The 24078-nt window shown below is 45.7% G+C and overlaps 1 protein-coding gene across 1 annotated transcript in view; it reads right to left on the reverse strand.

Annotated features, from left to right (window-relative positions):
* LOC119975718 (ceruloplasmin) overlaps window positions 1-10855 on the reverse strand; it is a 58861-nt gene extending 48006 nt beyond the window's left edge. The window contains exons 1-2 of the mRNA XM_038815542.1: window positions 10642-10855; window positions 2087-2331 (exon numbers count right to left, since the gene is read on the reverse strand). Of these exons, the coding sequence (XP_038671470.1) occupies window positions 2087-2331; window positions 10642-10799 (403 nt within the window). The 5' untranslated portion in view covers window positions 10800-10855. The remainder of the gene's footprint in view (window positions 1-2086; window positions 2332-10641) is intronic.
* Window positions 10856-24078: the final 13223 nt, after the last annotated feature.

Consider the following 24078-nt stretch of genomic DNA (forward strand, 5'->3'; position numbering starts at 1 on the left):
GGACTATGGTGTTTGGAAGCACAGGGAATGTGCTGGGGTGAATTTATTTGCTACAATGACAATGGGGTGAGACGGAATGGAGGTCCGAAGGATGTAGCAGCTAATTCGTGCACAGCAAGCTCCCACAAACAGCAACGAGATAAATGACCACTTGAGCTGTTTTAGTGTTGTTGGTTGAGGAAAGATGTTGTCCAGGACACCAAGGGGATTTCAGCTGTTCTTTAAATTATTGCCATGGGATCTTTAATGTCCACCTCAGAGTGCAGTGGCTTTGCTGTCCTACTCTGAATAGAGGCACTGCTGACACATGTGCAGGAGCCTACGATCTTTCTTGGAGGTGAGCCAGTGTTAAGGATAAAGTGGTTTACTCTAATTGGGGGAGGTGTGAGCGATAGGGAATGGAGGAGAGAGCAGGAGCATTGGTAGATGCTCAAGTCTGGATAGATCCGATAAGGAATTCGGGGGGGAATTATGAAGGATAATGCAACAGCCAAAGATGTGAAGTTCGGTGGATTGGCCAATTCTTTTTTCTCCAATTTAAGAGGTAATTTAGCGTGGCTAATCCACCTAACCTGCACATACGGGCAGCACGGTAGCATGGTGGTTAGCATAAATGCTTCACAGCTCCAGGATCCCAGGTTCGATTCCCGGCTGGGTCACTGTCTGTGCGGAGTCTGCACGTCCTCCCCGTGTGTGCGTGGGTTTCCTCCGGGTGCTCCGGTTTCCTCCCACAGTCCAAAGATGTGCGGGTTAGGTGGATTGGCCATGCTAAATTGCCCGTAGTGTCCTAAAAAGTAAGGTTAAGGAGGGGGTTGTTGGGTTACGGGTTTAGGGTGGATATGTGGGTTTGAGTAGGGTGATCATTGCTTGGCACAACATCGAGGGCCGGAGGGCCTGTTCTGTGCTGTACTGTTCTATTTCTATCTCTATCTATCTTTGGGTTGTGGAGGTGAGACCCACGCAAACATGGGGAGAATGTGCAAACTCCACACGGACAGTGACCCAGAGCCGGGATCGAACCTGGGTCCTCGGCGCCGTGAGGCAGCAGTGCTAACCACTGTGCCAACATGCCGTCTCCTCGGTGGATTGGCCACTCTTGTGAGGTCCACCAACAAAATAGAAGAAAGTAAACAAACTTAGGGACAAAGCCAAAAAGGGCCGCTCCTGTTGGGTGCGCTGCCCGAACAAGGGCCGAAGGGCCTGTTCTGTGCTGTACTGTTCTATGTTCTATAACAAACATCAACGGAAACTTAAAAACATCAAGTAAGAGTGCAGTTAAAGGGGGCAATAAAGCACCCCAACCCCTGCGGTGCCCACCAGGCACGGAAGGCCTCAGGACACCGCATGCTCCCTTTCTAGGGACACCCGACCGCGAATGTAGCCGTGGAAGAGAGGTGGACAGTCTGTCAGTGGATTGGCCATGCTAAATTGCCCCTTAGTGTCCAAAGATGTGCAGGTTGGGTGGATTAGCCTTGATTAATTGGCCCTTAGTGTCCAAAGATATGCAGGTTAGTTGCATTGGCCATGCTAAATTGGCCCTTAGTGTCCAAAGATATGCAGGTTAGATGGGGTTAAAGAGATAGGGCGGGGCAAGAGGGTCTGGGTGCGTACTTGGAGGATCGGTGCAGGCTCAATGGGCTGAATGGCCTACTTCTGCACTGTAGGGATTCAATGGATTCTGTGAAACATGATCATAGTTAGAGAGAATCTTGGTTTGACCTTGGTTAGAGTTATTTGATGCTGTGAGGAAAGGCATGAAGCTGATTGGAGGGGGTAGAACCCGGACAGCAAGCATAGATCTAAGATGGATCTTGTGTAGCCTTGTGAAAATAGAGAGGATGTTGTGTTTGTGATACATTGTACCAATGGTGGTAACAACGTGTGGGTTAATGCTCACTATTTTTCACACAGAGCAAGCACGATTGTGGCTATTCTTTCAAAGCAAGGAAAAGCAAAGCAATTCTCTGTGGGGCAGATTGATGGTGTAACTCATTATGGACTGGTTATAATCCAGCACTGTATCTCTAAGCAGACAACTAAGAACAAAGGGAGAAAATAACAAACATCAGCCAAGAAAAACATTTACCTTCATTTTCTTTTGTGTAGGTGAAACCATGTGAATGGAGTGAATAGGGTCGGGAAGCAAAATTCTTCAGGTGAATGATGACGGTATCACCTTGTTCAGCTTTTATAATTGGTCCTAGAAAACCCAACCATTTGGGTTTCACAATCTCCTTGGTATAATTGCCATCTGTATACTCCAGATACACAGCTTTCTTATACACACTTCCTATCCTGGTCGGACCCCGTTTCAGGAATACAGATGCATGCCTGTATAACATAAAATACAACTAACATTAATGGAGAAAGGACTTGTAGTGTGTGGTGTCTCTCATGGGCTGAACGTGTCCCAAAGCACTTCATAACTGATTAAGTTCTTTTGAAGTGAAGACACTGACGCTGAGATCCCACAAAGAGGAATTTGTTAAGTGACTGAATAATCTGACTTTTGTTAGTGTTGGTTACACAATAATTGTTTGCCACAAGACTGGGAGAAACAGCTCTGCTGATTTTTAATTGGTCAAATTAATTGCATAATTAGCATTCCATTAACAAACAATTTGTATTGCACCACTGAGGCCAGCCTGATCTCGTGCACAAAGGTGGCCATTGTCCCAGAAGACCAAAGGGGTGGGCTGACTGGTGGCGGTTTAACCTGAGGATCGCCACACCTCAGGCAAGAGACAAGATTGAGAAGGCGGGGCCTTCATGAATGACCTCAGCTGGTACAGGAATTAAACCTGGCCACACTCTACATCATGAATCAGCTGTCCAGTCAACTGAGCTAAACTAGCCACCCAACACCAGCCACACATAGAGGAGTAGGGCACGGAGCTGTGTCCCAAGATGTTAAAAATACATTAAGATGACATCATTGATGTGAATGGGCTGATGCAATGATACGTTAGGATATTAGTTCACCTGAGGAAGGAGCAGTGCTCCGAAGGCTAGTGTTTGAAACAAACCTGTTGGACTTTAACCTGGTGTTGTAAGACTTCTTACTGTGCTCACCCCAGTCCAACGCCGGCATCTCCACATCACGTTAGGATATGTTTAAGTTGTGGGCAGCCCAGTGGATAGCACTACTGCCTCACGGCGCTGAGGTCCCAGGTTCGATCCTGGCTCTGGGTCACTGTCCGTATGGAGTTTGCACATTCTCCCTATGTTTGCTTGGGTTTCGCCCCCACAACCCAAAGATGTGCAGGGTAGGTGGATTGGCAACGCTAAATTGCCCTTTAATTGGAAAAAATGAATTGGGTACTATAAATTTTAAAAAAGGATATGTTTAAGTTTATTGCAAAAGGACAGTGGAAATTAGCTGACAATTCTCGGAAACATGTTATAATTCTCGGAAACAGTTGCAGCACGCAAACCTATCCTTTCAATGGACAACCTTTTACTGCAAATAACACTTCATAATTTGGGCGCAGTTGCACATTCACCAGTGAGATGGTTGAACTAGGAGGAGACAAAAGGTAAGTTGACAAGAAGCCCTGTGTTTAAATGATTACGTGCAGGAGGTATATGTGGAGAAGAGTGACATCGTGCGATATTTGAGATATTTTGCTCATGATGTGAACCAGTCAGAGACTCCACAAACCAATAAAGGGGCACTGAAGGATCAACACCAGGACAGTAGGTATGCAACCAAGGGATAAAGAGGCGAAGAACCTTCATCAGAATGCCACCAATGGAGCGAGGATACTGATTGCAGTCAACCTTGACTGACTACCTAGAGGGCGCGTTTCAAAGCGTTATTGTTCTTTAACTCATTGGCCACAATTTTACGCTATTCCTCCAGAAGGTTTTTAGGCAGGGGTGTGCGTGAAATTAAAGAGCCAGGATATCCTCTGGGTTCCCACCCACCCGATCACACAGCAATTTTTACATCGGGGCTCGCAAGGCCTCAGATAGGAAGCCTGGCCTTGTCCCAATTGAGGCCATTTAAGAGCAGTTACACCCCCCCCCCCCCCCCCCCCCCCATTCCCCCTCCCCACCAGCCGCAACTTTTAGGCAGAAGGATTGAACTTGCATGGAGGAAGGCTGAAAATCAATTAGAGTTACATCTTGGGTGTGAAGGTCGGGGGTGGGGGAGTTTGTTGTGAGAGGGAGGGGTTGGGGAGAAGGGGGGATGCGTCTATCAAAAACCCCCTTCTGAACATTGTACTCCTTAAGATCAATCAGATTGGCCGTCAGCTCTCTAAGATGGGAGCATCCTCCTGTAGCATCCTGGGAAATCTCCTCTGTACTTTCTCCATGTCCTTGACATTTTCCGAAAGAGTGGTGTCCAGAACAGGATCCAATACTACAGCAGAGCTCTAACCAGTGATTCAAAAATAATGACTATAACCTCCTGTACTCTGTGCATCTATTTATAAACCATGTGCTTTTTCTTTTAAACAGTCTTGTTGACATTTCCTGGTACCTTTGAACATTTGAGTATGTGAACCCCCAGGTATCTCTCCCTGCGTCCTCTTTAAAACTGCTGTTGCTCTTTCCATAGCTAATGGTGCCCTAAGGCAGACTTTCGTCTTTTTCCATAGCTAGTTTTCCCTGGACAGGTGGCTAGCCTGTCACCAGAGGCTGAGAGCTTGAGGGGCGCCACTCTGCAACAAGTATGGCTGACCAGGAGCCTCCCTCGCTCTTACCACCAGCCATTGGCATGTTGGAAGGATTTTGCATTGATTCCCCTGTCTGACTGCTGTTATGAACTATACTGCAGTGGGTCAGTCTCAAACACAGTTATTCTGCTCCTTTAACAATTCCAACTAATGCTGGCAGAAGGGTCTGTCCATAAGGTTTGTACCCTCTCTTGGTCACTAACGCCACTGAGCCTGGCTCCTTTCACAGGAGTGTGGAAGAGAGCTACATGCTCCTACAGATCAAACTTTTCTCCAATGAGATTCAGTTTGACAAGACCATGCTTGGAAAATACTTTCTAAAGTTGTCCATCAATCATGATGAGATCTTCGTAGAGACTCTTCAAATAGGGGTTCTGTCCCGTGATCTCCTCTTTGGGCAATTCTCTGTTGCTTTTTCAAGAACATCCACCCCATCCAACAGGCCCTTGCAAAAACTTTGAATGCCATACAACTCCGCTTCTTAGACCAATTTTGGCCATCAAGGTCTGGGGCAGGACTTTAATCCAGAGTTTCTGGCATGGGCAGCACTGTAGCATTGTGGTTAGCACTGTTTCTAGAGACCCAAGTCTCCACATTCTCCTCGTGCCTGCATGGGTTTTCTCCGGGTGCTCCCACAAGCCCCGAAAGACGTGCTTGTTACGTGAATTGGGCATTCTGAATTCTCCCTCTGTGTAACCGAACAGGCGCCGGAATGTGGCGACTAGGGGCTTTTCACAGCAACTTCATTGCAGTGTTCATGTAAGCCTACTTGTGACAATAAAGATTATTATTAATATGCCCACTGCACCACAAAACCTTTGTTTTAAAACTGGCATTTAATTTATATTGCCGATCTTCATTTTATTCCTGTCAAAATGTATCAGTTCACGCTTCTAACCAAATGAAAAAAATGCAAATATGTTCCGGAGAGCCTCAACAAAGGATTTTCTTGTAGCCCAGGCAGTAAAGACAAAAATCTATCCCAATGTATCATGAAAAAGCCCTTTTTTGATGTCGTTCAGGAACAGTAAATTCACTCGTAGTGTATCTACTGTCAGTCTATATGATCTTACCTAGTGTTACATTGTACGTACAACATAGAAACCAAACAGTTGGCACAACAGGCCCATACTGCTGCTTATGCGCCGATCATTCTCCTTCTTCTAACCCCATCAACATATTCTGTGAGTCCATCCTTCGGCATGTATTTACCAAGCTTCCTAGGTCGTAGGTCAGCTCAGTTAGCTGGATGGCTTGTTTGTGATGTGGAGTGACGTCAACTGTGCAGGTTCAATTCCTGTACCGGCTGAGATTATCCATGAAGGCCCCGCTTCCTCAGCCTTGCCCCTCTCGCCTGAGGTGTGGTGACCTTCAGGTAACCACCTGAATTGAGAGCAGCCTATGGTCCTAGGGGCTGAGGTGACATTTATGTCTCTATTTGTGCTAAATTCCCATTTGGATTTATAGATGACACTCTTATATTCATTTTCTTTAAGTTCTATTATTTTTTTTAACGTTTTTTTTTAAATTTCCAATTAAGAGGCAATTTACCATGGCCAATTCACCTGCCCTGCATGTCTTTGGGTTGTGGGGGTGAGACCCATGCAGACACGGGGAAAATGTGCAAACATTACACGGAAAGTGACCCAGAGCCGGGATTGAACGCCAGTCCTTGGCGCCGTGAGGCCACTGCCCCACCATGCCACCAACAATCTTACATTAATGGCCTCTAGTTCAGATCTCACCTGCACATGGGAAAAACTCTACTTTCACTCTATCAAATAATGTTATAATCTTAGAGACCTCTCATGGTCCCAGCACCGATCCTTATGGAGTGTCACTTTCCATTTTTTGCCATGTTAAAATGATAGAGCTAAATATTGAACAAGAGAATTACAATGCTTGCCAGTGGGAGGCTTATTCAGTAATTTGAGGGTTAATGATACACAACCCCGTGATCTACCTTCAGAAAAATCTTTCATGGGATATGGGTGTTGCTGGCTAGGCCAGCATTTATTAATGACCAAGAACTTATTCATTAATAAAAAAGTATGGAAGCTACCAGACAGGACGATGTGATAGAGGAACTATGCCAGTTTATCGAAATTTTAAAACCAGCTGAGACCCAGTGATTCTTTGAAAACTGGGGATAAAACAATAATACATCTTCTGGGCTGCACGGCTCATTGTTCACTGTAGCCTTTGTACTTAGCCACTGGGAAAATGATAGAATCCATTGTAAAGGATGTTATGGCAGTGCATTTAGAAATACATAATATAATCAAGCATGGCTTCATAAATGGGAAATCATGCCCAGTAAATTAGTTAGAATTACTTGGGGTAGTAAGGATAGATAAAGGGGAACCAGAAGATACAATATTCCTGGATTTCCATAAATGGTTTGATAAAGTATCGCACAAAAGGCTACTTAATCAGATGAGAGCCCATGGTTTTATTGGTAGTATATTAGCATGGATACAGGATTGGATACCCTAATAGAAGACAGAGAGTTGCGGTAAGGGGGGTATTTTCATGATGGCAACCTGTAATTAGTGGAGTACCACAGGGATCAATGATGGGGCCACAATTATTTACAATATATTTATGACTAGACCAGGGGAAGTGAATGTACTATTACCAAGTTTGTGAATGACACAAAAATAGGTGGGAACGCAAGTGGGGAGGATGGCAACAAAGAGTCTGCAGAGGGATAGCGACAGGTAAAGTGAGTGGGTAAAAACTTGACACATGGAATATAATGGAAGAAAATGTGAAGTTATGTACTTTCGAAGAATAAAGGAACTGAATATTATTTCAATGGAGAAAGATTTCAGAAAGGTGCAGCACGGAGAGATTTGAGGGTCCTCGTGCACAAACCACAAAAAGCTGGCATGAAAGTTCAGCAGGCAATTGAGAAGGCAAATAGAAAGTTGGCCTTTATTTCAAAGGGAATGGGGTATCAAAATAGGGAAGTGTTGCTAAAACGATACAAGGCATTACTTAGACCACACCTGAGATACTGTGAACAATTTTGGCCCCCTTATCTAAGGAAAGATATACTGGCATCGGAGGCAGTCCAGAGAAGGTTCACTACGTTGATCCCAGGTTTGGAGGGATTTTCGTACGAGGAGAGGTTGAGTAGGTTGGGCCTATACTCATTGGAGTCTTAGAAGAATCAGAGGTGACCTATTGAGACATAAAGGATTCATAGGGGTCTTGACAGGGTAGATGCCGAGAGGCTCTTTCCTCTTGTGGCAAGGTCTAGGACTGGTGCATAATTTCAGACTAAGGGGCACCCATTTAAGACAGAGGAAATGAGACGGAATTTCTTCTCTTGGAGCGTAGTGAATACTTTATCGCAGTGCGCTGTAGAGGCTGGGTCGTTAAGGATGTTTGGTTGAGATAGACAGATTTTTAATGAGTAAGGGAATCAAGGGTAATGGGGTTAAGGCGGGAAAGTGAAGTTGAGGATTATCACATCGGATCAGTCATGATCTCATTGAATGGTGGAACAGCCTTGATGGGCCGAATGGCCTACTTCTGCTCCTTTGTCTTATGTTCTTTTATTAATGGGACGACAGCAAGCCAATCTCACCCAGCCTGTTGACATCACCCCTGTCTGTACCTTTTAACAACTTGCAAGTTTGTTCTTGGCTTTGCTCGCTATTACTAGCAGTAACTCTCAGCACCAATGCTAGGGTCAGTGACCCCTCCAGCCACACCTAACTAAAGCTCTTTAGTGTTACCAGTATCAATTATTAACAACTACTGAGTTGAATAAAACAAACTGTCCTGAACACCAAACTAAACATTTCAAAATGAGCAAACAATGGAAAACAAATACTATCAATTGAAACTTTGTCTTTTGGGGGAGGGCCTCTAAAATGAAACATTTTAGAGCACGGTAGCATAGTGGTTAGCACAGTTGATTCTCAGCTCCAGGGTCCCAGGATCGATTCCCGGCTTGGGTCACTGCCTGTGCAGAGTCTGCATGTTCTCCCCGTGTGTGCGTGGGTTTCCTCCAGTATCCTCACAGTCCAAAGATGTGCAGGTTAGGTGAATTGGCTGTGCAAAATTGCCCTTAGTGTCCAAAAAAGGTTAGTTGGGGTTACGGGGATAGGGTGGAGGTGTAGGGATAGGGTGGAGGTATAGGCTTAGGTAGGTAGGCCAAGGGCCGGTGTAGACTCGATGGGCCGAATGGCCTCCTTCTGCACATAAATTCTATGATTCTATGATTTTCATTTTCTGGTCGTGCTGATGAGGGAGATGGCACATGATATACACGGAGGCTCTTGTTGCTCTTGGCTTTTTAAGGGTTATGACTATCTCTGTTGTAGAAGATAAGAAATGGGGACCCAAGTAGGTCGTTTGACCCATCGTGCTTGCTCTCTCATTCAGTGAGATAATGGTTTACCTCCAGGGGCTGTTTAGCACAGGGCTAAATCGCTGGCTTTGAAAGCAGACCAAGCAGTCCAGCAGCACGGTTCAATTCCCGTAACAGCCTCCCTGAACAGGCACCGGAATGTGGCGACTAGGGGCTTTTCACAGTAACTTCATTTGAAGCCTACTCGTGACAATAAGCGATTTTCATTTCATTTCATTTCATTCCTAACTGAACTCCGCTCACTCACCTTTCCCTGTATCCCTTGATTCTCTCAAGATCCAGAAACCCATCGATCCCAGCCTTGAATACAATTAAGGACTAACCATGCACTGTTCTCTGGAATAGAGAATTCCAAATAATTCCAAAGCTGCTGACTGAGGAAATGTCTCCTTATCTCGGTCTGAAATGACCAACCTTTTGCAATGAGTCTATGACCCCGGATTCTGTACTATCTAGCTAGGGTAAACAGTCACTCTGATCTGTCGGAGGCTGAATTTTTTATTTGCCAAAGAGATCACCTCTCATTCTTCCAAACTCCTAAGTTCAAATAAATCATTTCCAATTAATTTTTTTTTCATAAATTTAGAGGACCCAATTCTTTTTTTCCCAAGTAAGGAACACTTTAGCGCGGCCAGTCCACCTACACTGCACATCTTTTTGTGGTGTGGGAATGAGACCCACGCAGACACGGGGAGAATGTGCAAGCCACACGGACAGTAACCCAGGGCCCGGATTGACCCGGGTCCTCAGCGCCATGAGACAGCAGTGCTAACCACTGCACAACCCTATTTCCAATTCTAACTATCTTAATTAATAATAATAATAATAATTTAGGATTTAATAATCTTTATTATCCCAAGTAGGCTTACATTAACACTGCAATGAAGTTACTGTGAAAAGTCCCCTCGTCGCCACACTCCGGTGCCTCTCCGATGCAGAGGGAGAATTCAGAATGTCCAATTCACCGGACAAGCACGTCTTTCAAGACTTGTGGGAGGAAACCGGAGCACCTGAAGGAAACCCACATAGCCACGGGGAGAACGTGCAGACTCTGCACAAACAATGACCCAAGCTGGTAATCGAACCCAGCACCCTGGCGCTGTGAAGCAACAGTGCCAACCACTGTGCTACCGGGTCGCCCTTCTCCAAATAAATTGTCTGCACATGCATAAAATCGCAGAGTACTGTAAGAGAAAGACAGATTGTAGGCTTGTTTACCCAGTTCTGTCAAACCCAAATTGTTAGCCTGCTTTTCCCTTTCTAATGAAATGAAATGAAAATTACTTATTGTCACAAGTAAGCTTCAAATGAAGTTACTGTGAAAAGCCCCTAGTCACCACTTTCCGACGCCTATTCGGGGAGGCTGGTATGGGAATTGAACTGTGCTGCTGGCCTGCCTTAGCCTGCTTTCAAAGCCAGCAATTTAGCATTGTGCTAAACCAGCCCCTAATGCTGACCAGCCTCCAGTATTTCCACCATCTTCAGCTTTCCTAATTCAGATTTCAAGCAATTGCAGATTTTCTTTCTGTCTTGATATTCATTTACATATATATGTATATATATATATATACTCACTCATCCTTGTCAATTGTTGTGCCTGCAATTATATTTCTGCCACTTGGAGCATAATTCCATTGTATTTCCCTGATACCGAAATAGTACTCCCGGGTTAGGGTACTCGATACAGCACTGAAGTATACCAAGAAGAAGCAAATAGCTGGCACAGTCTTCATCTTATCATTGAACTCTTCAGCAGGGAGAGAAGGACTTGGAATTCTCAGATTTATAAGTTAGGGGAGGAACCATCAGCTGTACTTGATCTACACAGCCAATGAGAAAAGGGAGAGTTGCAAAATAAGGCTGGTTTTGTAATTTAGATAAATAGGCATTGTTCCTCCAATGCACGTCCATTCTGGTAAGTCCCACAGTTTCACTAATGATTTTTTTTTTTGCTCCAGGTCAACAGGAGGTTACAGGTGTTGTTTCTGACTGCTAAACAGTCGGCAAACAAAATAAATCTCTTGTGCAACATTCAGTTCCACAGTTGTATCTTGATAGAGTCATGAAGCACAGGAACCATTCAATTTTCAATTTCACTTTATTGTCTACATGGACATTCATTTTGGGTACATTGCGACCCCCGTGACCGTCTAGGTGCCAATCACACAGGAGCGCACGAACCCCGGTCAATAGGACATTTGCACCAGGCCCTGGGAGCAGGACCCCTGGCAGAGTGGACCCCGGAGCTGAAGTGATTAGACCTGCTATATTGTGTACTGCGCCTGTAACCTATCTGCCTTTGCCTTTCATTAATAAACCCTTTGTAAACTATTGGAAGCTTCAATGTATGTCTAGATCCACCGCGGAAAACTACATATAAATGGACAACACCAACAGAAATAGAATTACAGAGATTTAGCTTCAATTAAAATATGTATTACAATTATCCAATGCATTAAAATAATCAGTGTGTGTCCCACCCTGACTGCCCACCGTTGCCCTTTTATTATCCTTCTATTATCAATATGGTTGACTCTGGACTGCCCTCAGTTCAAGGGTAATTAGCGATGGCCAATAAATGCTGGCAATGTCCATCTCCCATCAATTAAGTTGTTTTTAAATTAGAAGGTCTTACGGAGAAGGATGCACACGAGTTTAAGAGTCAAGTTTCCCTGCATTGAAGAATTGAATACATCCAACAGGAAAACTGGGATGGGGTGTGGGGGTGACCCTCATTGGTCACGACATTCTTTACTCTCATGAAAATTCTTTGAGAGCATATTTTGTTGAGAAAGATCCACTCAACAAACGCTCTTTCTGCCAGGTTCAGTAATCTCTTAAAGGATCTCCTCAGACGACAGTACCAGGCAAGACATCCAAAAGGGTAAAAGTAAAGCTGCCATAGTCCCAGATGACTATAGGCTGTTTCCCCTTTGAGGGGGACAGCTGACTGGTGATGATTTAACCTGAGGATCACCACACCTCAGACGACGGGCAATGTTGAGAAGGTAGGGCCTTCATGAATAACCTTGTGAATAACAATTAATTGAATGTACAATATAACAGGAGATCTTCTATATTGCAATTGTTTTTGCTGATCATTGCAGATTTTCTATCTCCTTGGGCGCGATTCTCCGCTGCCCACGACGGGTCGGAGAATAGCGGGAGGGCGTCCCCGACATTTTTCACGCCCTCCCACTATTCTCCCCCCCCACGGCCGCCCCACGACACGAATCGCTGCTCGCCGTTTTTTACGGCGAACAGCAATTCTCCCCAGGCCGATGGGCCGAGTTCCCAGGCCTTTACGGCCATTTTTATGGCAGCAAACACACCTGCTTGCTGCCGTCGTAAAAACGGCCGCAACATGCCCGTTCTGGGCATCCAGGTCCCTGATTGGCACGGCAGTACCACGGCCGTGCCAAGGGGGGCATGGGCCCGCGATCGGTGCCCACCGATCACGGGCAGTGCGTCCGTAACGGATGCACTCTTTCTCCCTCTGCCGCCCCGCAGGATCAGTCCGCGGGGCGGCCGAGGGAGATGACGGCCCCGCGCATGCGCGGGTTGGAGCCGTCCAATCCGCGCGTGCGCGGCTGACGTCATTGTGCGCGTCGGTCACTAAGGCCGCGATGCCGTGGTTCACGGGGCCCCGCTGCTAGCCCCGCCCGGGGGGGGAGAATCGGGTCCCGGGAGGGGGCGCGGAGGCTGCCGTGAAACACGGCCAGTTTCACGGCAGCCTTTACGACTTGCCGCATTTGCGGAGAATCACGTCCCCTGGTTTTCCATTTGATCAATTCTTATCTCTCCATAGAGCCCAAAATCTGTCCAGGACTTTACAATTGTCCAGGACGTTTACAATTCATTTTTGATACAGATGATAGCTGACATTTGACACTTGGATTGTTACAGATAAAACAGGAGAGAGAGTAGGTTTATGATTTACAGGAAGGGCCTGCTATCTACAAGAAATTTAATATTATAAATGGACTGCTACTGTTGAAGAGTTAGAATAATAGCATGGGCCCATGCAGTGAAGGGCCTATTCCTGTACAATTAATTTATCTGACTATATGGAAAATCTGAATTTATAGAAAAACTGTAACACCTAATCTCTCCACCCTTCTCCTCCCCTCCTCTCCTCTTACATTTGTTTCCTTCCATCACCAAAACCCAGCTAAGTCTCTCACCAACATAACCTTCCTCCTTTCCTCCCTCAAGCTCTCCACTGAGCAATTGCTCATAATGAGTGATTTCAACACAGCTCTCTCTCTGATTACACTGTCCTCCTGTCCTTCCTAAATCTTTTCCCAGATAAATTCGCCGACCCATATTCATGGACAACCCTTTGAACTTGCTACCTCCAATGCTCTCTCTGTCATCATCACCTCAATCAGAGACACCACTCCTTTATATTTCTTACTTTCAATGTAAGCCTACCCTTCATACAATCCACAGATTCCCTACAGTGCAGAAGGAGGCCATTCAGCCCATCAGGTCTGCAGCAACCATTCGAAAGAGAACTTTACCTAGGCCCACTCCTCCCAGCCTATCCCCATAATCTTGCACATTGATCACGGCCAATCCACCTCACCTGCACATCTTTGGACCGTGATAGGAAACTGGAGCACTCGGAGGAAACCCACGCAGACTCGAGGAGAATGAACAAATTTCGTACAGACAGTCCCAAGGCCAGAATCGAACCTGGATCTCTGGCACTGTAATGCAGCAGTGCTAACCACTCTGCCACCGTGCTGCCCTCTTTCAACTTCCTTCCCCATCAGTCCTTAGAAAACAACTCTTCCTCCTAGTCACTTACAATTGCACTTTAAAGCAGCTATGGGCAGAGTCTTTGACCCTCCATTTTCCATGATAGCTCCACCTTACGTGCAATCTTCATTGAATCTTTACTCTTTCCCTCTGTTCTCTGGTATGGACTCAGCCTGCGTTCCTTGAAGTTTGAGTTGTGCAGGTTCATTTGACCATCCAGCACCAGATTGGCACTCTAGCATAGTGGTTAGCACTGTTGCTTCACAGCGCCAGGGACCCGGGTTCAATTCCCGGCTTGGGTCACTGTCTGTATGTCTGCGCGGGTTTCCTCCAGGTGTTCCGGGTTCCTCCCACAAGTCCTGAAAGACGTGCTGTTAGGTCATTTGGACATTCTGAATTCTCCCTCTGTGTACCCGAACAGGCGCCGGAATGTGGCGACGAGGGGATTTTCACAGTAACGTCATTGCAGTGTTAATGTAAGCCTACTTGTGACACTAATAAAGAGGATTATAGATCAGACTGGACCACATTGTATGACTGGATCTTACCATTTTCTGCCAGAAGTGTCCACTGTCTCAGGATCAATTTGGAATGCAAAGCTAATAACATTGTTTATTTTTTCTTCTGCGAATCATCTTTTTAAACCCTCTCCCGTTTCCCCCTAAGTGCAAGGAACTCATAGACCATGTGTTCAACTGATTCTGCCCTTCCTCTGGCCAAGCAGGCTAATCTGACCCTCAGCTCCTGTCCACACTAACCCTGAACCCACGCCTTTGTTCAGTTTCACAACCATCTCACGTCATGCTGTCTGGGAACTCATCCTACCTGTTGACTCAGCTGCTCCCATGAACCGTCCCACTAAACTGTTGACCGGCTAACTTCCCTTCCCTTTCCTGCTCTTATATGTGAGCTGACCTGGTAAATGGCCATCCCATTTTAATTAATCACATTTACCCTCTCTCTCCTTTCAAACGGACAGCCTATCCCTGACCTCCACTTTTTACCCTAAAGCACTTCAGTCTCTTGTCACCTCCAAGTCCGTGTCCATTTTGTGCTCATTTCTAACCAGGTTTCTGCCACTTGCTAAATTAGCGGCAACTAAAGTTACAAAATGGCACTGATTGAGGCCACGGCGAAATATCCGTCCTTATTGTAGAAGTCAATATTTTTCCTGCTTCTGGACTGTGGTAGAAAGATGGAAAAATAACAAGACTTTATTTACGAACAGACTGCATGCAGTAATGGCTGAAACTTGAGGTCAGAGAGCAGTTAGTATTACTGCTGATTCCTTCCTCAGTTCGCGCTTTCACAGAGAATCAGCTCAGTATTTATATATTATCAGAATCAGGATTACGTGACTACAGCTTAGTCAGGAATTCGATCAGAAGTATAAACATAAGCAATATCATAAAACAAGCATCACCTTGCTTACCTTCCAGGACTCTTTGTCTCATCACTCATACCATTATCTTGTCCTTTGAGGGAACATTAAAAGGTCGGAGGAGACTTGTTCCTTCCTGACCTTATCTCATCTTATTTAGACTGCCTTGGATTATGACGAGTTAGTCTGATCAGAAGCTGCGGAGGTCAGGCATTTCTGAACGGCTTGACCTTCTCCAATCTTATTCAGGCTTTAAGTCATGCGAAGTCAGCTTTTCTTACATTGTACCAAGTAGTTGACCAGTTTTCCCATCATGCCATTACTTATTTCGTACAACATCACATTATCATGTTTAAGCTTTTGTTGTATAGCATTGATTACTGGTCAGTGGTCCTCAACAAAGTCTTCATGGTCTTAAGATAAAAGCAAATTACTGCGGATGCTGGAATCTAAAACAAAAACGGAAAATACTGGACATTCTCAGCACGCCTGACAGCATCTGTGGAGAGAGAAGGGAGATAATGTTTTGAGTCTGGATGACTTTGCTTTGACAGCTTTGCCCAGCTTTGACAAAGCGTCGTCCAGACTCGAAACGTTAGCTCCCTTTTCTCTTTGTAGTCTTACACAGGTTAACTGTATGTATTTAACTTCAAGAATTATGGGGGCGATCTTTCACCCATGTCTGCCATCAGTGAGAATGAGGAAGTGGGCGCAAAATCTCCCGAGAAACGAGATTCTCGCAGCCGAGATCTCATTTTTCCCGCCCCCCCCCCGAAAGTGATGTCACGAGATTCACACCCACAAAGGGTGAGAACCTCATTTTCATGCTTACACATACATTTTAATATCATGAACAGGCCCCCCCCTCCCCTCCCCCCCCCCCCACCGCATGATGCCCCTCAAATGAATATTCAAATTTTGCCGTGTGATGCCACGTGGGTGAGGTTTGCTTTTTAAAAACGTGATTCTTTCAAGGGGATCCCTCCAGGAGTGCAGAGGTAAGTATAGCCCTCGGGTGGGAGAGGGACATGCCAAGGCAGTGCCCTTGAACTGCCATTGGCACTGCCCCTGACACTGACTCCTGGCATTGCCCCCAGCACAGACTGGCATTACCAGATCAGCACCCTAACCAGTGTCAGGAGGCAGGGGTAGTGCCATTGGGGGCAAGGTTCACATTACGTTTGTTGGAGGGAAGCCCTGTTGATGATGCTGTGTAGCAACAATGCTAACCACTGTGCTACCGTGCCGCCCACATTGGGTTCCCCTACTCACAATCATCGAATCCTGGCCTATGCTGGTACTTAACGCTGATTCTTCAGCTATAATTCCTCTAACTTAATTGATTAAATTTTTCACCCCTATTCAGAGCGAGCACGGACATATATGTTCAGGCGCTCACTCAGGTTTCTCTGGAGTTTTTAAACAGCAATATCTAGCTATTGAAATATTTAAATGTTCCTCAGGACTTGTTTTAGTCTGTAATTTACAACTTTAGCTCACCCAAGATGCGGGTCATGTGTTCTCTTTTTTCATTGTGTGAGCCATACTGTACTCACTCCCACATTAACCCTATATGTGCCAGACCGTTATACTGCACCTTTAACATAGTTGATCATGCCGTCCTCCTTTGATACATCCCCTCCATTCCCCAGTTCAGCAAGTTTAACCTCTCATCTGATTGTAACCGAAGCTTCTCCATCAATGGCTTATCTCCCTAACCCACCTGCTGTGATGTCTGGAGTTCCCCATGAATCTATCCTTGAGCCTTCCTCTCCACCCTTGTCCTTGAACAGGTTGCTTGGTGGCGTTGCCCACAGACATAGGGTCAGCTTCAATGGTAAAATGGTAAACTCAACTTTGCCTTAGCTAGCACCTCGCTTGGATTCGTCACCGCTCACAACGGCAGAAATGTTAAATTAGGTTTTTACAGTCAAGGAGGCAATACAAGTTATAATTGTTGTCCGTTATATTAAACATTTTGGGATAATTTCCTTTGGTTATTAGATCTAGGAATGTCAGAAAGCCCAGCCTGGATATTCTGGGATTTAGGAGAAGAAAAAGGACAGAAATTTGAGATAAAATCCATTTCCTCCTTTTTCACTTTTTTCTGATCATGATTACACATCACATTCTCATAATTTCTTCTCCATCATTGGTTTAGCACAGTGGGCTAAACAGCTGGCTTGTAATGCAGAACAATGACAGCAGCGTGGGTTAAATTCCCGTACCGGCCTCCCCGAACAGGCGCCGGAATGTGGCGACTAGGGGCTTTTCATAGTAACTTCATTGAAGCCTACTTGTGACAATAAGCGATTATTATGATATTATTGTTATTTTTAGGATGGTGGGTTGGGGTCCATATTCTACTTGCAGCATGAAGCTAGCTTAGCTGCTAACGGTTTACACAAAGGCACTGGAACGTTGCACTCTAATAGCAAATGCTTTATAAGACCATAAGACATAGAGCAGAATTAGACCACTTGGCCCATTGAGTCTGCTCCGCCATTCAATCATGGCTGATATTTTCTCATCCCCATTCTCCTGCCTTCTCCCCATAACTCCTGGTCCCCATATTAATCAAAAACCTATCTATCTCTGTCTTAAAAACACTCAGTGAATTGGCCTCCACAGTCTTCTGTGGCAAAGAGTTCCACAGATTCACCACCCTCTGGCTGAAGAAATTCCTCCTCATCTCCTCATTTGAGAGAAATGAATTGCTGTTTGTGCCAAGCATGGTGGGAAGATAGTGAGGGAGATAGCCCACCTACAGGTGGGTCAAGTAGCCTGTTACTCTGCTGTGCATTCTAGGTAATGCTATGTCTTGCTTTCGCTCCAAAATTCACTCTGAGGCCTATGCCAATACCAGGGGTGCAACAGGAGTATTTACCTCTATTCTGTACCAGCTGTTTACACATGCGTCAATGATCTTCAACCATTTCAGGCCATTGGAATTTGCTTCTGAGCAACGTTTGCAGTGTAGTTGTGGCCAAACATGCACTTCAGATACCAGTCTGCATTGTGCAACCTCGGGAATTATCCCACGCGATAAAGGTACACAATCTATTTCAGCAGGCAGGTTTAGTTGCTTTTAAAGTATAACTTGTAGCTCGAACAGAAGAATGATATAAAGCCATAAGTCCATAAGACAGAGGAGCAGAATTAGGCCACTCGGCCCATCAAGTCTGCTCCACCGTTCAATCATGGCTGATATTTTTCTCATTCCATTCTCCTGTCTTCACCCCATAACCCCTGATCCCCATATTAATCGAGAACCTATCTATCTCTGTTTTAAAGACATTCCGTGATTTGGCCTCCACAGTCTTCTGCGGCAAGGAGTTCCACAGATTCACCACCCTGTGGCTGAAGAAATTCCTCCTCATCTGTTTTAGAGGATTGTCCCTTCAGTCTGAGGCTGTGCCCTCTGGTTCTAGTTTTTCCTACAAGTGGAAACATCCTCGCCAGGCCCACTCTATTAAGGCCTCGCAGTATCCTGGAAGTTCCATTGCGATCCCTCCTCACCCTTCTAAACTCCAATGAGTACAGACCCAGAATCCTCAACCGCACCTCATATGACAAGTCCTTCATTCCAGGGATCATTCTTGTGAATCTCCTCTGGACCCTTTCCAAGGCCAGCACATCCTTCCTTAGATACGGGGCCCAAAACTGCTCACAATATTCAAAATGGGGTCTGACCAGAGCCTTATACAGCCTCAGAAGTACATCCTTGCTCTTCTATTCTAGCCCTCTCGATATGAATGCTAACACTGTATTTGCCGAATCTTGAACTCGGACTCCTGAGTCCCTTTGTGCTTCTGATTTCCTAAGCATTTTCCCATTTAGAAAATGGTCCATGCCTCCATTTCTCCTTCCAAAGTGCATAGCCTCACACTTTTCCACATTGTATTCCATCTGCCACTTCTTTGCCCACTCCCCTAGCCTGTCCAAGTCTTTCTGCAGCACCCCTGCTTCCTCAATATTACCTGTCCCACTGCATATCTTTGTATCATCTGCAAACCTAGTAACAGTACCCTCAGTTCCTATTTCCAGATCTTTAATGTATATTATGAAAACATGTGGTGCCAACACCGACCCTTGAGACATACCACTGGTCACCGATATGTTCTAGTCATTTTAACAGCTTTTGATAAATGTGACTTCAGTGATACAAATCACTGGCAAATGGTCTGTGAAAGGAATCTTGTGTAGCAGATCAGTATTAAACAGACTGGGGAATAGACTAAAGTGACCTTTCATAGAACCACTACAGTGCAGCAGGAGGCCATTTGGTCCATCAAGTCTGCACCAATCCTCGAAAGAACACCCTACCCTTGCCCACTCCCCCGCCCCCCCATGGTTGGGAGGCCGAATAATCTTGCCCATTATACTAATGATCTTTTTTTTAAATTCTCCACAAGGGGAAACATTTATTCAATATCTACCCTATAAAAACCCTTCATTCTGTTGAAGATGTCTGTCAGCGAGGGGTTTGAACAGTGGCAAAATTTGAGCAAAGGGTGACATGTGGGCACAATAGAGTACAATAAGCAGATGGTAACGAAGGAATGGAAAATTTAGGCATGGAAAATATTGGGGTCACGCCCAGAAATCTTTGTAAATTACACATGTTTTCAAAAAAGCAGTGAAATTGACACCACCTAACAAAAGTCAGTGAATAAATCATTAATTAAATTGGTCATTTCTAATCTGATATTTGTTCAACTAAAATTACCCAATTGGAAAACGGTTGATCACACCGATGCCGGGAAATGGACTGACTGGATTTCAAAGGCGTTTTACAGGTAGTGATGTTTCAGAGATTCCAGTCATCGGCAAGTTACTAGAGATAAACTTGTGGATTGCTGATTTACCACTGTACAAACAGCCTCTTCCCCAACCAGACAACGCATCAAATTCAGTGCTACTGAGCAAGTGCTAGCAGCTAGTTACATAGAATTTACAGTGCAGAAGGAGGCCATTCAACCCATCGAGTCTGCACCGGCTCCTGGAAAGAGCACCCAAGGTTAACACCTCCACCCTATCCCATAACCCAGTAACCCCACCCAACACTAAGGGCAATTTTGGACACTAAGGGCAATTTATCATGGCCAATCCACCTACAGTCACCCTATTGGTAGTCTGCGTTGAACTACACACATTTTATGTGTGCAGTGAAACAGGTCCTTCAGGATTTTGTGTACACCGAAGAACTTACATTCATAAAACACTAATGATAATCTCACAATGTCCCAGAGGACAAAGGAATGGAGTACTTTAATTGTGGAATTAATTTAGGAAACTGTGACAGGCAATTTGCACACAGTAAGGTTGCATAAAGAGCAACAAAGTAAATAGCCCGATCATTTATTTTTGATGGTGTTTCTTCAGAGATAAATATTGACATAGACATTGCTGTTCTCTTTCCAGTCGTGTACCCTGGAATTGAAGAGCATTGGAATAGTCCACTCCAGAGGTAAAAAAAAAGCAATGGTTAAGGGTTTCATCATCAGACGCACGTAGGTAGCATGGTGATGGAGAGGGTGTGAAGTCAAACTCAAATAGAATGCCAAGATTGTCAACCCTCAGGCAGCAGCCTGGGCAGGGGGATAGAACGAGGAACAAAGTTCATGGACTGGAGAAAAGTAAATGGGAATAATCTTTGCGGTATTTAAACGGAAGAAATTTCTGCCCATCTAATACTGGATGTTGGGCAAATCAGAGGCAGTGGAAGGGTTGGGTTGCGGGAGGTTAAGTAGAGATGGGTGGCATCAGTGTGCGTGTCGATGTTGTACTTGGAGATGATGTTGCCGAGGGGAAAAATATAGATGGAAAATAGCAGGGGGTAAAGGATAGATCCTTGGGTAATGGTAGAGGACCAGGAAGAGAACCCATTGCAAGTGATTCTCTGGCAATTACTGGACATAACAAGGATGGAACCAGATCAAGACAATCTACTGAGCTGGAGAATGGGGAAATCGTGTTGGAGGAGGATTGTGTCATCAATCTACCATGTCAAAGGCTGTAGAAAAGTCAAGAAGGATGAGGATATATGGTGTACTATTGTCACAGTTACATCATGGTAATGAAATCAACCCAATTTCTTTTGAGTTACTTACAGCAGTGATGGGGTTGTTCATTTTTAAATCCTGAAGAGTCTGAGACCATCCTGAAGGGTTGACAACCTAAGACATAACCAGGGTCGCAAACCCTCCAGCAGTGAACTGGCGTTTCCAGGAATTGAAGATTATTGGAGAAAAATAATAGAGACATTTAGAAAGATTTTTTTTTCATTTTCTATTAACAATTCTCTTTCCGAGATATAGAAAAATATTGTGAATGGGGGATAAAGGCTGTTTTGTTGACCGTCATGAGTGCTTTGGCTTTCCAAATACCATGGGGGACAGTGCGTCACAGGGATGGATGTGTTGGCCGACAAATGGCTGAAGCGTGGGAGCAAGTGTTGTGATGAAACCTCCAGAAATGCATGTACCTCAAGGTGTTTCATTGATCAAACTAACATAATAACCTCACCGTTATTTCCAACTCAAAATCTGTGATTAGTACTCACCGTTATTATGGTGTAAATTGAACAATACCGTACAGTAACTACACATTTAAATATGGAAATCATTCTCCTCCTGCAGCTTCGGGAAATTTAGCTTTACGACATGTGAAACAGCATGCGTTTACGATACAATAAAGCTTGTCCGTTTCAATGTAAGTGATTCTAATGCCTAAATTAGTGCCCAGCCATCTTCCCAGCAAACCCACACAGACATGGGGAGAAAGAGCAAAGTGCACACAGTCAGTCATCTGAGGCCGGAATTGAACCCGGGTCCCTGGGGCTGTGAGGCAACAGTGCTAACCGCTGTGCCACCCTTATTCCTCCAGTTTTTAGTTATTGTTGAAGTTTCAAAAAACAAACTTTTCTTGCTCTTTCATCTCTGTCTCTATCAAACTCCCCTCGTTCTTTCCCTCTCTTTATTTACTCTGTGTCTGCTTTGATGTTGAGTTATCTGTTCTTACGGACACTTCCTTGTTCAGACTCTGTGGGCGCGATTCTCCGCTGCCCACGACGGGTCGGAGAATAGCGGGAGGGTCTTCCCAACAATTTTCACGGCCTCCCGCTATTCTCCCCCCCACTCCGGCCGCCCCCCGACACGAATCGCTGCTCGCCGTTTTTTACGGCGAACAGCGATTCTCCGCAGGCCGATGGGCCGAATACCGCGGAGTTTACGGCCGTTTTAACGGCCGCGATCACACCAGCTTTCAGCGTTCGTGAAAACGGCCGCAAAGTGCCCGTCCCGGACAACCATGGCACCGATTAGCACGGCCGCACCACGGCCGTGCCAAGGGTGGCATGGGCCTGCAATCGGTGGGCACCGATCGCGGGCAGCGGGTCCGATACCCGCACACTATTTGTTCTTCCGCCGTCCCGCAGGATCAGTCCGCGGGGCGACTGAGAGGCATGACAGCCCGCGCATGCGCGCGTTTGACGCGTCTGCGTGATGACGTCATCCGCGCACGTGCGGCTGACGTCACCGTGTGCGTCAGCCGTCGTGACGCTTGGCGTGCGGACTTAGCGACGGTCGCTAAGGCCGCGATGCCGTGCTTCACGGGGCCCCGCTGCTAGCCCCGCCCGGGGGGGGAGAATCGGGTCCTGGGAGGGGGCACGGAGGCTGCCGTGAAACACGGCCAGTTTCACGGCAGCCTTTACGACTCGCCGCATTTGCGGAGAATCGCGCCCTGTGTCTCCCAATGATAACACTTCATTCGGATTTGTTAAAGAGATACACAGTTGCTTCACCTGTTCACACGGATCCCAGATCCCCTGGAGAGGGTTTTGAGACAAAATGGATGAGAAACGAAGCGAGTTCCAGTGCAAAAACCTATAGAAGGTTTCTGGGCAAGTGTAATTGTAATGAGCGCTTGCTGCTATTTGTTTGCCACAGAGTACAAAACATAAGCTAAAGATGAGTCTGGTAATGTTGCAGGGAAGGCATGGTATAAGGATCCAGGGAGCGATATTGCACTGGATAATCAATGCACCTGAATAACCTGCATTAAGGGTAGTATCTCACATTGATACTTAGAGGAGAAGGCGGGAGAAAGAGGGTAGGAAAGAAAGATATGTTTATATTGCACTTTAACATGTTTCAAAAATGAATTGCTTTGAGGTGATGTTACAGTAGTCAAATACACATGAAGCAAAAGTAAATAGAAACTAAAATGGATAGGTCTCTAACATTGATATTAGGGGCTGGTTTAGCACAGTGGGATAAACAGCTGGCTTGTAATGCAGAACAATGCCGGCAGCGCGGGTTCAATTCCCGTACTAGCCTCCCCGAACAGGCGCTGGAATGTGGTGACTCGGGTTTTTTCGCAGTAACTTCATTTGAAGCGATTATTATATCAACTTTATAACCCTTGCAGGTCACATGAGTATCATCGCCTGGAGATCCCCGACCCTTAGGAATCAACATAGCCCTGCTTTAAAGGATGATTTTTTAACCTATGGGATCAAACCTTCCTGGTCCCACAATAATACCTTCAGCATCCCCTGCAATGGGAATTTCCTCCTGTGGGCATCTCCTCCCAGAGGGCACCCACTCCGTCTGACCACTCACCCACCTCTACAGCTTCTCCTTGGGAAAGCCCCTCCCACTGGGCAGTTCTACCCTCCCACAACCCAGGCAGTCCCACCGCACAGGCATCCCCTCCTTCTGGGCAGCTTCCCCCTGAGCAGCCAATCGTGAGGGTATCCCCTCCCCGAGCATCCACGCCATTACCCGTGACCACACGCTTGCTGACTCCCCAACCCACAATTTCTAATTCACCCGACCAGAGGTGGCAGGCTACCCACCATCAAT

Source organism: Scyliorhinus canicula, chromosome 13 (genome assembly GCF_902713615.1).
Source record: "Scyliorhinus canicula chromosome 13, sScyCan1.1, whole genome shotgun sequence".
Taxonomy (NCBI): Eukaryota; Metazoa; Chordata; class Chondrichthyes; order Carcharhiniformes; family Scyliorhinidae; genus Scyliorhinus; species Scyliorhinus canicula.